This window comes from Synchiropus splendidus, chromosome 17 (genome assembly GCF_027744825.2).
Source record: "Synchiropus splendidus isolate RoL2022-P1 chromosome 17, RoL_Sspl_1.0, whole genome shotgun sequence".
Taxonomy (NCBI): Eukaryota; Metazoa; Chordata; class Actinopteri; order Syngnathiformes; family Callionymidae; genus Synchiropus; species Synchiropus splendidus.
In genome coordinates, this window is record NC_071350.1 from 19,973,586 (window position 1) to 19,985,275 (window position 11,690).

The window sequence follows — 11,690 nt, forward strand, 5'->3', positions numbered from 1 at the left end:
CAGTGAAATAGATGTTACTTTATCCTTTCTCGTGAGTCCCGCTTTAGTGAGACTTGCTTTTTGTCCACTCCAGGCCGCCGTAGATCAAGCTGCTCAGCCTGAAATAAAGGAGGAATACGTTTCTCTTGCATGTGATACGTCGTAGCTCCGGTCTTCATTTCATTCTTTCTCTCGTGCGCGTATGTGTCTCGGACGTGTGTGGATGGTGCGTTCAGGAGCGACAGACCTTTCCTCCTGCTGACAGTAGCAGGTGTTAGGTGGCCAAATGAGGCAGATGAGTAAACTGTCTTGTTCAGCCGTTGCACACACTTTCTGTCACTTTCTGTCTTATTTGTTGTAACCACGGACGGACATTACATCATTTCATCAGCTAGACACAGACATTGAAAGCCACGTGTGGCAGCGACAAGCATCTACTAACCGGGCCCCTCTAATGGAGCACGATGACGCGCTCTGTCAGTGGAACGCAGACCTCAGACCAGCTATGACTTCAAAGACAGGGGGAGAAAAAACATTCCAAACAGGGTCTTCATTTGTTTCAATTTATTCTTTTGTCCAATTGACAGTGGTTTTACTGGAAGATTAGATGACAAAAAGGCACAAATCCACAATAAAAGAAAGGAAGAGAAAAGGAGCGGACAGGTTAACAGGAAGGGTGAAATGATCCAGCTAAACAAGGGTGTGAATAAGGTCACCTGTCAAACATATACGGGGAGATTGTCTCTGACTTCAGCACTCCCGAGTCCCTCTGGACGCCCAGAGAGACGGAGACAGGAGTGTGGTTCAGAGACCGACCACAGAGGTACAACAACATGGAGAAGAAAAATAGAGATTTACACACTGCCCTGTCTTCAACACGGCTCCCCGCCAGCGACGGCGGTGTGAAAGTATCGTACTGCAAGAAGAAAGCCCGTCTGAATTCAGCACCACACTCTGACCCACCCACGTGACCCCACCTGCTAATGCTGATCTATACAGCCTACGTCATGTACTCTACAGCTACTGACCCCGAGAGAGCGGCGTTTGATCTGCTCAGAAGAGGAGGCTATGGTCATCATGATTCTAATATAGACCCTTGTTTCATTGGCTGGAAGGACGAGAGTGTGACACGGGACCCTCGGATCTCGACGTCTGTGTGGATGGACATGTGTCTCAGTCATTATTTACAGAGAACAGATAAGAGTCATTTCCTCTGGGACCTGACGGAGTCTTCATGGCTGTATGTCGAATGTCAAGGTGATAAATGGAGCGTCACCTGCGCCTATAACAGACCCCAGCGGACGAAGACCAAAACAAAAGGACCTCCAGCCTTCAGCGGCCGGCGCCAGGGTTCTGAGGAGACGCGCCGCTGCACAGCGCTCAGCACAGGCTACGAACAGCAGCGCCTCATCCAGACAGACGTGTGGCTGGGACGCTCGCAGCGCCCAGACAGGAGGAGCCAACGTGTCATGGTAGTTATTGCTTTTGCTGGATGAGAGCCATCATCCAACCACTGGAGGCGAGAGACAGCGCCTCATCTGGTTGTCATCATGGACGAGGTGAAACAACATCTACTCTCATGGCTGTTCTCTCTGGAGTCCACTTTACGTTCGGGTCAAGAGTTTTCTGAGCGTTTCTCTTCGGTTGTTGGCCAGAAGCTCAGGAGGTTCTGAGCTGGTTCCTCTGAGGTCGGTTGTGATTGGTGAGGAAGTGCCACACTGCTGAGGAGACTAACCACAACTTCGATGGTGTCTTGCCTCAATGCCCCCCACCTTGGTCCTGTGACCCCTGGACCCCCATCTAACTTCCTCTGGAGTCCTCACGAGACAGCAACACCACAGACCTAACTTCAGCAGAACGTGGCCTGCACCCCTCGCCTAGCCAGCGTCCCTCAGGTCTTCAGGTTTCACCTGGCTTCGTGGGCTTCAACAGGCAACAGTGAAGCCGCCACTGTGTTCCATGGAGGAACTGTTGCTTCAACTTTTCAGAGTCGAGTGAAGAGCCCCACGTCAGCCAGGTGCCTTCAGACACAACCGTTTGTTGACACCATGAATTCACTTCAACAGTCAGAGCTTCATCATGGCTCCACTGAGAGCCAGAAGGAATCAGATGAGCTCAGCATCTACAGAACCCCACTGTTGCCTGAACGTCTGACCAACACAACCTGAGAGACGAAACGGTGGTGGACCATGAGGAGACACGGGAAGCAACCAATGGCCACCAGATGCCACAAATACACACACACACGCACGCACACACACTAACACGAGTATAAGGACACACGACAGAAGATCCCACAGAGCTGAGGCCAGACCCCCAGGAGCTGCTGCCACCAGTGAGGGAACACAGCAGGTCCAAACCCCTCAGCAGGAGAGAGAAGCAGAGCCCAGAACTGCCGCTCCAACTGCTCAGAAACAAACACTGCATGAAGCCGATGGATGAGTCGAGAATACAAAAGATCAGCGAGCAGAAGCCGCTTGATCTGGAAAAATGGACGTCTACAATCTTACAGACACAAGAATATCAAAAGAACCTCTTCATATATATATATATATATATCTATTTATATATATATATTCTCAACACACCGACCCAGACCCTGGTGCTCGGTGTATTTACAGCACTGGGAGAGAGAGCGCAGGAAGAAAGAAACCAAACTCCAGCGATGCATGATGTTTAGCTCCACAGGGAGAGGAGGCGTGACCGGGACTGCTGCTACTGGAGGCCTCGGACCAGCCTGGAACTGTGGAAACAAGTGGGGCTTCCAGGGTCCCAGGAAACCAGACTGTATGGCGAGAAGGGGCGGAGCAAGAGGTGGATGGAGGGGAGGGTGGGACCAGCCGGCCGGTGGTTGGAACTGAGGGAGGATGTGAATCCGCTGGTGTGCTCCGTCTGAAAGAAGGAGACGGCAGGCGTGCGGTCAGGGGCGGAGCCAAGACGCTCGAGGGTTCATCCCGAACAATGGATTTAGGGACCGACGCAGGACCGACCGCTGAATAACACGGGTGAATTCCATCATTCAGCTGCCTCAGATCAGCCTCTGAAGCGCCTTCTCAATCAAGCCCCGCCCCCTCACCTGATAAACAGCAGCATTCACGCGCCGACTGGAGCTCAGTCCTCGATCGCCACCATCCCCTTCACTGGGTCCTTGACTCGCATCTGTCACACGGGGGAGACCACACCAGCTCAGCATCACGGCTCGGAGCCCCACAGCGCCACCATGTCCCACCTCATCCAGCTCCTTGCGCGTCTCCTCCTCCATGCGACGAATGTCCTCCATGTTCAGTTCGATCCACTTATCGATCCAGCAGAAGAGCTGACGGTGGAAGTTGGTGAACAGACGCTTCTCTTGCTGGGAAACACAGGAAAACGTCCACGTCAGATTCCAGGAAGGAAATGAATGCAGCCACAGTATATCAACAAAACTTGACTCGAAGGAAGGGAGAGTTCCACCTCTCACAGCTCAGGTGAGACTCTGAGAGGGTCTTGGAAACATCTCCCCGGTGTTTTGGTTTGTTCACCACAGTAAGAGGCATCGGTGAAGATCAGCACGCTTGACGCCTGGCGGGCATCAAACTACAAACCTTCTGGATGAAGTTCTCCACTTTGTTCTGCAGGCCCCACCACTTGAACTTGACGGTCACCAGCTTGTAGGCACACATGTGGGGGCAGTCTTTCTTGTTGGGGAGCTCCTTCTGCGGGAGACCAAGGAGTTGCTTCAGACCTGGGAATACCTCCTTCAGCTAACACGCGGATCACCCCCCTGTTTGTCCATCCAGAGTGGTGGAAACCCTGGACATTGTGGAGTGAGAAACCTCCCTGAACCAAAGCCAACAGCTGCTTTGGTTCAGGGAGGATTCCTCCATGTTTGTTGTTGTTGTTCTCATCCCAGCTGCATCAGTGGCATCAGTGGAGCAGGAACTCCTGCGCTGACAAAGGTTCCCTGCTGTCTGGAGAGCACACTGGTCCATTAAATTAAATTAAATTAAATTAAATTAAATTAAATTAAATTAAATTAAATTAAATTAAATTGTGTTTGTTGTAATTAATGAGTCGTAATGAACTGGTTACAGTCCCACCACTAATAAATGCTATAAAAACCAGTCAGGAACAAACTTGAAACAGAGAGGAGGAAAGTAGGGGAATGAAAGCGGGCGAGTGTTGAACCTCCTGGGGCCCATCTCGGGGTCACGGAACTGAATTTGGGCTCGCTGCCAGAGAAATGCCGGCCTGCGGTTGCTTAGCAACGAGGATCATTATTGAAGCGGACGACGCTGCGCAGCGTTTAAAGTCGCATGACTTGACTTCACCTTCCAGTCTGGACCCAGGGGACCTCGTCCGGTCTTCACAGACTTGTATCTGCAGGGGTCCTCCTCAGGCTTGTAGTCCTGCCGAGAGAAGCCGGTGAGAGGGACCCGCCACACCCGGGACAAAGTGCTGCTCACCTTCGGCTCCACCTGGGTCCGGTCTGCGATGTCAATGTAGACGACGTCCACCTTCTTCCAGGTCTCTGCATCCAGACCGTGGACCTGAAACACCAGCAGCACCGAGTCAGTGAGTGGACAAGTCCGGGTCACCGAGTCAGTGAGAAGCTAGCTAGCATGAACAGAGTCCATTTGGAATGTTGCAGGAGCCAACAAGCAGAAGCGAGCGTGGTTCTGACCCAGAGCGCTCAGAACATCAAGTGGCTCCACCACCACAACCAGACACGTCCTCCTCCTGCACGTGTCACATCAGGTCCGACTGAACCAACACTGTGCTGCAGAGACTCTGAACGCTAAACAGCATGCAGTCGTGTTTCTGCGGCTCACATTTTCCAGGTGCCCCATGTCGGGTTTGTGCCACGTCTCGATCTTGATCAGGAAGTTGTCTTTCATGTACTCATTCTGCAGAGGAGACGGCAAGAACACCAGTCACAGCTGGACTCATCAACCTCTCACACACACACACTTGTACCGCTGTGCTTGTGGGGACCTCTCCTGCCCATCGCCCTTTCCCCAGCCTCTCCTCTAAACCTAACCCTCCGTGGCTCACCTGACCCAGACTGGAGCCCAGTTATTCGGAAGTGTTCACCCAAAAAATTGAACAGTCCCTCCACAGTGGTTTGGTCCTCACAAGTGCAGCTACACAACACACAGGGGCAGCGTTTGTGCTGAGACCGTGTTACTTACAGTGATCACTGTGCAGCCAGAGGAAGGGAAGCAGACGAGAGAGAGAGAGAGAGCAAGGTTGAACAGAAGGAACCATGACACCGCTTGATGCAACTGAACAACGGGCCGACAGCAGCGTTGACCTTTGAGCTGCACGCGGTGCGTCTGTGTGTCAGTTATCATCCGAGACGCGGCCAGAGTTATTGAATGCCTCCGCTCACTGAGCCGCCTGTAAATTATTCAGCTCCTCCTTGAAGGTGACGGACACCCGGAGGAGCGGCCAGATCATCCAAGGCCTGGCGATCTGCAGCGCTGCTGGCGACGCTCTCCAGTTACACAACACCGCAGCTATTGGCGGCGAGCGCTTCTGAGGAAGGCTGGGAGGCAGCGTGTGGTGCGGTGAGACACCAGGAGAGTGTGTGCCGTACCTGTGCGACAGTAAGGGTAGGCGTTCCAGGCCTTCTCGTGGATGTTGAGGGCAGATGCTGGGGCCAACATTCTGACAAAGGACGGCACTTTACTGCAGCAAGACAGACGGGGTCATTAGCATCCAAGCTCACCACAGATGCACTGAACACCGCAGGGTCATGGAGAGCGTTCCAGTCCTGGTCGACGCCACACGAGCGCCGGCGACTGGACTGAAGGCATCTCATGTTGCTTCCTGTTTCTCGGCCCTCAGCAAGTGCTCACCTCTGCAGATGGTAGATTTTGTGTGTGTACTGTCCCTTCTCGCCTTCCTTCTCGTAGGGCTCGTTCTTCAGCACCTCCACTCCTTCGCCGCCGCCGGTCTCATTCTTACTGGCCTCGGCCACAGAGTACAGCTGACCCACCTGGTACTGGAGGACAAACCGCAGAGCTTCAGAGTCGACGCTCAGATGTTCCATCAAGGAAAACAGGGGTGAATGTTGACGTGAGGGGCAGGGGTTCGGGGTCACCTCTCCTGTCACAGGTGGCCACCCCGAGGCCTTCATCTCTCGCCTCGTCTCGCATCCATGTGACCAGCGAAACAAAGCACAATGCTTCCTTTCTTTTCCTAATCACCTCTAATCCATTGTGTAACCTCGGCACAGAGCTGGAGCGCAGCGCAGACATGACTCCGCAACAACCCAACGCCCGACATGAGAGGAACCTGATCAGAGGGGGACCTCCAGTCCGGGAGCTCAGGGATTAGTCAACCTCTGGGTTCCAACACAACGGTCTGCGACCTCCATATCTAGACAGCGACGGGGGTCGGGGGGGAGGATGAGGGGGCTCAGGATAAGCAGATGAATGATGAATGAAAGGAGATTTACATCTGCTCTCACTGGTGGAGTAGAATTACAGTCGATGAGTCACAGCTTCTGCTGGAGGACAGAGGTTTTTCAGACGCGCCTCACACATGAGGAGCTCCCACTCCGACACTTGGTTCTGTTCCTGGAGGACAGTCCTCTCAGGTCATGAGCTGGATTTGGCCCCCAGGCCTGGGATTTGACAGTAGCGCTTCAGTCTCTGCTGGGTCAGAACCCCTGAGGGAGAAGAACCGTGCACCTCACTGTGAGCCAGGTGTCAGCTGGAGGAGCTGCGGCTCCTTGAGCAGGATCCACAGTGACTTTACACACACACAGAACCGCATTAAACTCCAGTTGCGTGGTGTTGTCGCAGGGTCATCCTCATGCATGAGGTGGCCCAACATGGCAACGACGGTGGTTGGGGACGTGGTTGGCCGTTCCGAATGTTTGGGGCGAGCTCAGACTGGACAGGCTGCAGCTCAGTGCCGGGCATCTGCAGAGGGCCTCGTGATCGCAGTCGTGGTGTGGCACAGAGGAGACACCAGAGAAGGAAACCCAGGCCCTGGCTGGCCTCATGGGAGCGACAGACGCGCTTCATCAGTCAACTTTCCTGTGGCTGGGACCTAACTGCAGCAGTAACTTTACAGTTTTATAGTTGTCTCAGCAAGAACATTACTGACTGGTCCTCCTCACGCGGGGCCACGACCGTCACACCGCTGAGCAGCAGTGGCTCATCGGCGCCCACTGCAGCTTCAGGTGCCACTCACGTGGGGAGCCACTCGAGGAAGGACACCGTCTGTGATCAGGTTCAACAGGAATGGCCACCAACTGTGTTTGAGCAGGATAAAGCCATGTTCCTTCTCCTCCATGTGTCGGACACTCCAGTCTCTCTGTTTGATGATGGAACTCAGGAGTGGAGTTTGTCTCCAACACCATGGTTTGTTGACGTCTCAATAGAAGAGTGAACTCTGCAGTGCAGAGATGAGCAACTCAATGTTTCAGGTCTCTGGTAGAAGCCGCTGGTGTCTGCTCTGCCAGCTTTATTTAGGGCTTCAATGGAGCCGTCTGTCTGTCTGTCTGTCTGTCTGCTGTGTCTCATGTCTCTGAACACTTGAACTATGGAGCAGTCTGGACACAGTTCCTAGATGCTGCTGAAGAAACATTACCAAGGCAGAGGAGCGCCTCAGAGAACCTGTGAGGACCACTCCATCTCATCAAAGAAACAGGGATCCAGAGAGTCAGAGTCGACCAGTGTCATGATCAGAGGTTCAAACTACCATGGTGAAGCAAAGTCCACCACACTCTCCACAACTGCCGGTGTCGGCTGTCACACGCCGCGCATCACATCAGGGTGGTGCCAGAGGGAGCGTAAGATGGTTAGCAGCAGCAGCTACTGAGAGGCTCTCACAGCCGCGGCTATTACAGCGGTGTTTTGCCTCTGTGTTTGTGCAGCATCTGAAATACACAAGCCTTTCTTTGCAGGGGAAGCCAGGCCACACGCTCATTCACAAAGGGGTGGGACACATGAAGGCAGGGACGTGGTTTCAGGTAGCTCATCAACGATGCTGACCTGAATAGAGCAGCAAACAGCGATGGAAGCGAGGATAAAGGAGGACGGAGCGAAGGGCAGCGCTGACTGTAAAGAGCTGCTGCACAACCTCCTCACACGCGTGTGCTTTCTAGTCAGGCACTCGGATGCTGAAGAAGACGGACAAGTCACTTACCTCCTCCACAGAAATGGGAAGAAGCACTCGGCTGCAAGAGACAGAAAAAGCAAGTCAGTAACAAGTCAGTAACTAGTCAGGCTTCAGTCCTATTCCAGGCTGGCTCAACACTGTTATACTGCAAACTCTTCTGGCTCTACTCCGAGCCTCAACTGCCGGCTGCGGCTGACTCCATCCATCCCAGATCTTCTGTTCGACTGGACGCTCTTCACCTTCTGGCTCAAGTGTTTGGTGGACCTCACTGAGCACCATCTCAGAACAGATGAATGACACACCAAGGTGCAACTCTCTGCTGAGACGCGTCTCTTCTGAGTTGGAGAACCACCTCCTCCGCTGACATCAGTCAAGCACAGCTACAGCACATCTCTTCCCTAATATCTGACCTATCTTCTTTCCAGAGTCTCACACCGAGGCAGAGAAGTCATGTGAACTCCACCAGATCACAGGCATCCTTAGCGTCACGAGCCATCCCTTCAGAAGTACGACTCTACTTCATATACAAACGTGAAGCCTCTTCACTGCCTCACCACTGCCACCGTCAACATCACCCTGTGGTGCTCAGATCCATCACCAGAAGCTTCAGAAGAGGCTTGAAGACCGTGCACTGAGGTCACACACGCAGGAGAACCCAACACAGCCAGCCGCAACATGGCCAGAGGTCTGAGAACCGTGTTCTGAATCTTCATCTTCACATCATCCCAGGCCTCTCGTGACTAGAGATGCGCCACTGGGAGCCCTCTGTGAAATGACTCACCTCCTGTGACTTTCTCACTCTGGAGCTCTCAGTGACTCTTCCAAGGACACTGTCTTCTCCTCTCTCATCATCCTGTTTCGGCGAGACGACCCACGTGAGGAACTGCCCATCCTCCCTCCACCTTCAGGAGGATCTGTGTGGCAACTGCTGCACGGCCTCCTGATCAACGAGTCAGTTGAGTTGTGACTCAAACCAAAGCATGTCAGAACTCTTTTGTCACGACACCCCCTGCAATGACCTCGGTCACTGTGACCTGAGACAGGAGAACCCACGACCTTCTGCAGTGACAGAAGGTCAACGTGAGTCCAGCTCCTCTGACGCAGCCATCACAAGACGATCAACTGAATTCATGTGGGAGCCGACAGTTCAGGGGGTCAGCTTCGCCATGTTGCAGCCCTGCGAGCCACAGGTGGAACGGGCTCCAGAGTGTTGATGGACCTGATGTTCCTGCTCAGCTGGAAGTGGAACAGAATTATCTTTGCCGCCGTATTGGTGCTGACCAGTCGTCAAGAGGAGGTGAACTGGATTAGCGCCGTCTGAGAGCACCACCTGCTTTCCTCTCATTTCCTGTATAAACCATCATCTCAACAGCAACTTGACCAAAACTGCAGCCGGTTTGGAGGATCATTTGGTGAAGAGCCGCATGAAACTGGGGACAGAGCCTCGCGTGGCTGGGGAGCCGCGGGTTGGTCAGGTCAGTAGCAGTTGCAGGTGAGTGACTTTGGAAACTTCCACTGTAAGGAGGACGCACCACACTCTGTCAGAGTGCTGATGGAGGGGATCTGCTGCTTCCCTCCTCACCTCCTTCTCTTGGAGCAGGTCCCACTGGGCTGATGCAGGTCAGAGGTCACAAACACACCTGGCTGCAGCCACTGGTCTGTGTTTGTGTAGCTGAGTGTGTGGACAGTGGCATTCAGACGCTCCTATTTTCCCCTCTTGTGAGGCGCTCCTGAGCAAAACAACCAGTTCTCATGAAAAAGATGGACCTATTTAAGCATCATTTTTTATTTTGCACGTAGATTTATTGAATTATTTGTTTATTTTTAGGCAAATAAATCATATTTGGTTAAAATCGTTGCAGCTGGAGCATATTGGAGGCGAACTCGTTTTTGCAAGCTTAGCTAGTAGAAACTCCAGATAGCTGCAGAGCCATAAATGGTAACAACTTTCACAACTATTTATTTAGAAATCAGCCACAAAATTGGGCATCTATAAAAGCGAACTCCTGGAGGCAGTGATTTACAGGTGCCTTGACCAAGGTGTGAGGCAGGTGGTAAATTCACTGAAGGAAAAACCCCACACCAGCTGCAGACGGTAGAGCAGCAGGTCGGTCAGCGCGTGTGTTAGCACACACACTCCATCATCATCACCGCAGCCATCGCCAGGCTGCGACTTCACTGCTGGCCCACACACTTCCTGCTGAGCGAGCCCTGACGCCCACCTCGCCCTCACCTGAGAACAAAACCCCGAGGTCCCAGAGCGGAGCCTCCGCGGCCTCTGCCCTGCTCGGGCCTCCTGCTAAACAGCCTCTGCTCCACAGTGCCCACCGCCGCGAAGACCCTCGCCACTCTCGGGCCACATCCCGGTCGACCTTCACCCCCCTGAGCCCGTCAGCGGTGTCACCTTCAGCGCATCGGTAACATGGCCACGCAAGGATGCGGCCACCCTCCCCTGCAGCGGCGCATCTCCTCTTTCACGCCGGAAACACGGAAGACACCCAGGCCAGCCAGCGGCCGCCAAGGACACCGTCCACACCGAAGGACGGCGCCTTCCATGCGGCGAGCGGACGGACGACGGAGGAGCGGCCGAGCCGGAGACGTCGCGCTCACCCTTGGAGCGCCAATGTCAGCGGGAACGGCGCCGTCCGCGCTACTTACAATTCCTTGATGAGCATCTTGGGGGCTGTGGCGGTGAATCCCGGGGGACAAGTGGCTGGGTTCTCGCTCTCCGCTCTGACGGGCTCGGTCCTCCGCGCGCTGCTCTCCCGCCTCTCCTCTATGTCATCCTACCTCCGCCGTCCTGTCCCTTCACTTCCTGCTCGGGGCCGCGGCGTGGACGCGGAGGCCTGACGCGGCTCCGAGGAGGGAGGCTGTCCGCCGCTCCGCCAATCAAAGGCCGCGGCTCATCGATGTCGCTTCGGATGCGGGAGCCTCCCGAGGAGCGGCCGAAGACAACCGGCGGGACCTGTCCGCGCCAAGTGATGCTCGCGGGGAATAAACGTCTTTTTGGGTTACACAATGCGCTTCCAAGGCTCCGACGACGTCACGATGACGTAGGCCACAGATGACACGGGGGGGACACACACTGCGTCAAATCCTCTCCAGTTTCATGTCGAGGTCTGCGTTACAAATCCTGCGGAGATTTGACGACTAATCAAGCCAAAAGTCACCATCTATTTTCAGTTGTTTCCACCGACTGACACTCTACTAAAATGCCCTTAACCAACTTGGATGGAATTCCTGCCATTTATTGCAACATTTGAAGATTAAAAAAAGCAACTGTTTTGCACCACCGTCCTTCGAGCTACGTCACTGTGACGTGGCGAGGCAGCCCACTCACACATCTGCTGCCGCGGGCCAAATGTCAGCACTCGTCCTCCGACAGATTACAGTCGATATTCACGGCTCAACAATAACAATGGCCGACAGTCCGCCGCCACCGTGACGAGGAGCCGCGGCTTCTGGACTCCAGGGCGACGTCATGACGCAACAGGAAGTCAGGCGCTCTGGAAATTACATAACACACTATCTATCTATCTATCTATCTATCTATCTGTCTGTCTGTCTGTCTGTCTGTCTGTCTGTCTGTCTGTCTA

General features: G+C 53.9%; 1 protein-coding gene across 1 annotated transcript; it reads right to left on the reverse strand.

Annotated features, from left to right (window-relative positions):
* Positions 1 to 526: 526 nt before the first annotated feature.
* pitpnab (phosphatidylinositol transfer protein, alpha b) lies at positions 527 to 11,376 on the reverse strand. Its single transcript, XM_053848067.1, has 12 exons — positions 10,753 to 11,376; positions 8,122 to 8,152; positions 5,820 to 5,965; positions 5,558 to 5,649; positions 5,151 to 5,158; positions 4,791 to 4,865; positions 4,425 to 4,508; positions 4,290 to 4,367; positions 3,564 to 3,674; positions 3,209 to 3,331; positions 3,056 to 3,138; positions 527 to 2,871 (listed from the first exon to the last, which is right to left on the reverse strand). The coding sequence occupies exons 1-11, from the start codon at positions 10,767 to 10,769 to the stop codon at positions 3,091 to 3,093; spliced, it is 813 nt and encodes a 270-aa protein (XP_053704042.1). The 5' UTR covers positions 10,770 to 11,376; the 3' UTR covers positions 527 to 2,871; positions 3,056 to 3,090.
* Between the last annotated feature and the right edge of the window lie 314 nt (positions 11,377 to 11,690).

Coding starts and splice junctions, on each gene's coding strand:
- pitpnab (XM_053848067.1), bottom strand. Junction 4,368..4,424: donor GGACCCAGGTGGAGCCGAAG/GTGAGCAGCACT, acceptor TTCTCTCGGCAG/GACTACAAGCCTGAGGAGGA. Junction 3,139..3,208: donor CGCGCAAGGAGCTGGATGAG/GTGGGACATGGT, acceptor CCCGTGTGACAG/ATGCGAGTCAAGGACCCAGT.